The sequence below is a fragment of the Malurus melanocephalus genome, unplaced genomic scaffold, assembly GCF_030028575.1.
Source record: "Malurus melanocephalus ecotype Western Australia unplaced genomic scaffold, MMel_1.1 scaffold_509, whole genome shotgun sequence".
Lineage (NCBI taxonomy): Eukaryota > Metazoa > Chordata > Aves > Passeriformes > Maluridae > Malurus > Malurus melanocephalus.
In genome coordinates this window covers 29114-34331 of record NW_026623741.1, presented here as the reverse complement: position 1 = coordinate 34331, position 5218 = coordinate 29114, and the positions used below count along the sequence as shown (strand labels likewise).

The window sequence follows — 5218 nt, the reverse complement described above, 5'->3', positions numbered from 1 at the left end:
ATGAGGGATACTCCACACCATGTCTGATCTGTTCACTGCCTGCGCACTCACACAGCATTGTAACCGTGCTCACTTCATTGACTGATTACTGTGTAACAACCAGCTTCTCCTGTTTACACACATCAAAGCAGTGCAGGTAGAGGAGCCTCTGGGATGTTGAAGGCCACGCTCTCTGGAGCTCTTGGGCAAGCTCACTGAAAAGCTGATAAATCAAATTATGCGCTCTGTGATTTCAGTGAGTTGCTTGCAGGTTGGGGAAGGACTCAAAATAAAGCAGGATCGCGGCAGGAAGAAATCCCACTGTGCCTCAGTCATTCCCACACTCCCTCAGGGTCCAGGTGGAGGTTGATATCCCCTGGACACTGGGCAGAAGTGCCTGCTGAGGCTGCTRGAGGCTCATCACCTTTCTGCTAATGCTGGGAGCTCACCTATCATGACATTCRACTCGATAACCTGGTGTGATAAAACACCAAGGACTCCCTGCTGCTCTCCTCCCATTCTGCTCTCCTTCCCACCTCTGTGTACTCCTCACTTTTTGCCTGTGCTTCCCAACAACCAAGTTGTTCAGCAATATACTTTTATAGACAAGTATTAGCAGTGCTGCCCTGTTGGTCTCACAGCTGGAACCAGTCCCTCTCAGGCTRGTGCTTTCCCGAGACRCTCAGTAAAAATTAATTTTTCAAGATAATGTAAATAATTTGCTGTCCTCATATGACAAATGCTGCAACACTCTATGGCTAAATTGACCTTTTTTACTTATCAGCTGCTGCATCCATCATTTCCAGYAAAAATAAAGCCAACAGTTATCTCTGGCAAGAGCATGTCATGTCACCAGTCATGCTGAGAAAAGGAAGTAGTGTCTGTTCAGGTCAGGAGGAATGAATTTTTGCAGGGTAGAACAAYATAAATGCTCAAAAAGCTGCTTGAGAAGCTAGAGACTCATCAATTTTAAACCCTTCGTCTTTTACTGAGGCTCAGGGTATGTGTTTTGTTATTTGAGKATGTGTCTGTATTTGAATCTCTGCTGTACAAAGGCAAATTCACCTATGGTGTTACACAACGGTGCTGCTCTGTGCTGCAGACTTCTGAGGATGTCAGTGGGCATTCCTAGATCCAAAATACCAATCCACACATCACTAAAACAGCTCTAAATGCAAATCAAAACTGGATGTCTAAGAACGAGGCAATAAGAGGTCTCCTGCCCCTGCTCCTCAAGGGTAAGGTGCTGCCTCTATAACTGCAGCAGTTTCTTGTGAGTGGCACAATATATTTAGAATATCCACGTAACACYGTGTAGGGAACCACCGTGTAGGAGGTGGATCTAGGATGGGACAGTGTCCTCTGCTGCTCCCAGATCCATCTGTGTAAAGAGACACTGAAAGCTGGAACTCTTTGATCCTCTCCTGCTGTCTCTTGGCACACGCAATCCACTTTGCTCGCTCCCTAAAAGTGTCAGTGGCTTTTCATATCCGCAGCATCTGGTGTTGTTAAATTGATGGTTCCTGAGGAAATCATCTTGGGAAAGGTGAGTTTTAGTATAAAACCTTGACATTTTTTAGTCTTTTTGAACACTGGCTAGAGCTCTGCACATACATAAAAGGGAAACCTTTCTGCTCACCTCTCAAGGAGGCTTCTGTGCCTGTCCAGTCCATGTAACTAAACAGAATTGGAAATGTCTGTGTCAGCATGGAACTTCATATTGCTCAGAAAGGCTTTGGAGTACAGGCTGTGGGTCCAGCGAGGAAAAGAAAGAWAAATTGTGTGTTTTACAGTCAGGAGAAAAAGGAAAAAAAAAAAAAAAAAAGGTCTGATGAGGGTAGGAGATACTAACATGTGAAATAGGAGGTTTGGAAGCTATTTGGGAAACAGAGGGAATTATTAGCATCATGAACAGGGAAGGCACAGCACAGGCAGGGCTGTAGGTGAAAGGTATTTTCTATTCCCAGGGCTAAGCCAGAATTAATGAAGAGCAAAGCCTGAGTAAAGCACTCAGACCTGCAGGGTCTGAGCCAGTAACTCAATGCACTTGTTTACACCTCCAAATTACTGTTTGCTTTCTGTTCTTGCCCTGGACTCAGTGCAAAATAACACCCAGTTCTAAAGGGGCTGGAGTTGGTTTTGTAGGCTAATGCTCACTGATGTGCAGGAGCACACACCTTCTGCCTGTAGCTGCCTTGGTGCCTTAAAAATCTTCATGTTCTAAAATCCCAGTGTGAAGGGAATATATATGGAATGCCTGTGTTCCCTGCTCTCTCCATAAGAGGGTGGAGAATAAAGCCTAAGAGCTCTTCAAGATCTAGATTTCTTCCTCATAAAACTGCAGTACAAGAATGAAACAAAGCATGGACATATTTAAAGAAAGAACATGTGAATTTTTTTTTTTCCCAGAGATGGAATTTCTCAGGAATTCTCACTGCGAACCTTCCCTATTGACTTCCCTTCAGCTCTGTGCATTGAAGAGGAGGAGCTCGGGGGACAAAAAGCTTTGCTTTTCTCCCCTCTGCTGCAGCCCRGACCCTGCAGGAGTGGGGCTTTTGTAGTTCCCAGTGTGGCTTCTCCCCCCACCGCTCRCTCCCAGTGCTGCCGTCTGGCCGGTTCCTTTGCAGGTTTTAGCACTGATTATTGTCAGCTCCAGTTTCTCAGATTTTCCTCTGTTGCTATGTAAAAAGAAAAGCCACATAGAGATGAGGTTTGTAGAAACCTGCTCTGTGATTTGGGATCTGTGTGATTGGTGGTGAGACCAGTGCCGGTGCAGCTGAAGCAGTTTTCAGCCTTTCTGAGCACGTCTAACTCCCATATGTTCTCATAAAATCTAGAGTATTTTCCTGTCTTTTTTAGCACATTSGTTCTATTTGCAATGCTGCCTTAACGTGTGTCTCACTTGATGCCATTTCTGCCTTCAGTTCCTTCATGCCACACTCAGGCTTTGGACAGTTTCATCCCACCTCCCCAAAAAATCCTCCTCCTGGGCCTGCAGYACAGGGATCTTCAAGGAGGGAGGGGGAAGAAGTGGCAAGAAGAAAATAAACCAGGACCATCATGCTACAGCAGCCCCATGATGCCCTTCCTCACATTTCTCTGTGGTGTTGCATCATCTCTAAAAACAGAATTTAAGGTGCTTTGGGAATCACCACTTGTGTTTTGTGCTCTGAAGTACCCCATAGGTTTGGAGTCTTGCTTAAAAAAGCAATGGATGATGCAGAAGAACCTGGGGATTCAGGTGTTTTGTCTCCTTGTTCTCACAAGTAGCTCTTCTTAGAAGTGATGATGAACTTGAGAAGGTCCAAACCACGTGTCCCATTGCCCTTCAGAGCTCAAATAAAAGGAGAAGGGAGATCATAGGAGCCTGAGACATCCAGTCTTAGAGGGGGATTTGGGTAAAAGCATCCTGTCTTCTCTAGCCACAGGTCCTTCTCACCTCTTAAATAATTAGAAAAACAACAGCATGCATAATTAAACTCAGAGACAACGGGCAGGATCAACTGATTGATCTTTTTGATGATAAATCGAGTAAAATGACACAGGTGGGAGTGGAAAGCAGAGCTCAAAGGAGGATCTGTTTGAGTCCCAGTCACAATTTGAAACAGCATCTGTTGCCTTCTCGGGTCAAGGTGAGTACTTTGGTGCCTGGGATTTTTTCAGAACTGACTCATAAAGACTACTCAGAAGGAGAAAAATACTAGAACTAAAAGGTTCTATGAAATTTCAGGCTAAATTTTGGACCACAAGGGATGGTAAAAGCCTTCACTGCCCATGTTTTGTGGAAGCTCAGGTGGCTGCCTGGGCCATCCTCCTGCCTCAGGTAGAGCCGTGGCTGTGCCATTTTCTCAACTGTGGACTTGGATAAATGTTTGGCTTCCACTTCCTCTGCTGTCACTCTTCTGCAATTTCCAGAAAATTGCAGAAAAAATCCAATCCCTGTGTCTGTGCTCAGAAGGGAGGAGCTGGAACATGAAGTAACGTGACAAAGGCAGATGAGAGGGATGAGAACTGACAGTGAAAAGTGACYCTGCAGCTCTGCCCATTAATGAAGGTTCTCATCAGTTGATATTTCACTATGCGAGCAGTGTATACTGGACAAGGAGCATCTCTGGGATGGTGCAGGAAATTTTGTYACACTGGGAGCAGGRGGTGTGTGACCACACAGCCACCTCRGTGTCACAACCCAGAGTGTTCCCACAGGGAGCAACTCCGGTGTGGRGGGATGCCCACCTGGAAAATCCATCCCCGAGGGACAGACAGGGATAATTTTTGTGGTGTTTCTTTTTCATCTAGGTGATGAACAGGTAGAGGAACATTTGACAAATGATGATGGCAGGTATAACACTGATGAAAAAAAGGCACACGACCCATTTTGTGTGAACTTGAAATCTCTGGAGTTACTGAGAATTTCCTCCTCTCTTCCATTGGAAAGAACTTCAAAAAATCAGATCATTGGAGGTATTTCCTCTSATTTATGTAGTGTAATTGTTGGGGTGCTGCAGTGGCTCAGTTCCCTCACAGACATGGCACCTCTCCCAGGAAAAACCCCCCTCAGAGCAGCAGCCCAGGGGCTTAGGGGGCTGCCAGACCATCCGTGTCCTCCAGAACACACTGAGGGGCACCATCCGTATCCTCCAGAACACAGTGAGGGGCACCATCCGTGTCCTCCAGAACACAGTGAGGGGCACCATCCGTGTCCTCCAGAACACAGTGAGGAGCACCATCCGTGTCCTCCAGAACACAGTGAGGAGCACCATCCGTGTCCTCCAGAACAGTGAGGAGCACCATCCGTCTCCTCCAGAATACAGTGAGGGGTATCATCCGTGTCCTCCAGAACACAGCAGTGGGGAATGATTTGATGAGGCAGAGACCAGGGGATCACAGAACCACAAGATCAAGGAGGTTGGAAAAGGCCTCTGAGATCAGTGAGTCCAACCTGTGCCCCAACACCACCTTGTTGGCCAGACCATGGCACCGAGTGTCCGGTTCACTCTTCCCCTAAACACCTTCAGGGACGGGGACTYCACCAGATCTCTGGGGAGCCCATTCAGTGGGGCTGGGGATGGCCAGGGGAAGGTGTGTGGGGACAAGACCGTGTGAGGCATCGAGGGGGCACYAAGGGGCCTGTGGCAGGCGGCCCGGCGGCTTTGAGCAGATTTGAGGAATTTGAGATTCGAGGGGGCCAAGGATGCGGGGGATGGCCGGGGCAAGGTGCGCTGGGGCAGGGCGCGGCTCG

General features: G+C 47.3%; 1 protein-coding gene across 1 annotated transcript in view; it reads right to left on the bottom strand.

Annotated features, from left to right (window-relative positions):
* Nucleotides 1–4770, bottom strand: part of NUP85 (nucleoporin 85) — a 17556-nt gene extending 12786 nt beyond the window's left edge. Inside the window, exon 1 of the mRNA XM_057381416.1 lies at nt 4595–4770. Coding sequence (XP_057237399.1) covers nt 4595–4770 — 176 coding nt within the window. The remainder of the gene's footprint in view (nt 1–4594) is intronic.
* Between the last annotated feature and the right edge of the window lie 448 nt (nt 4771–5218).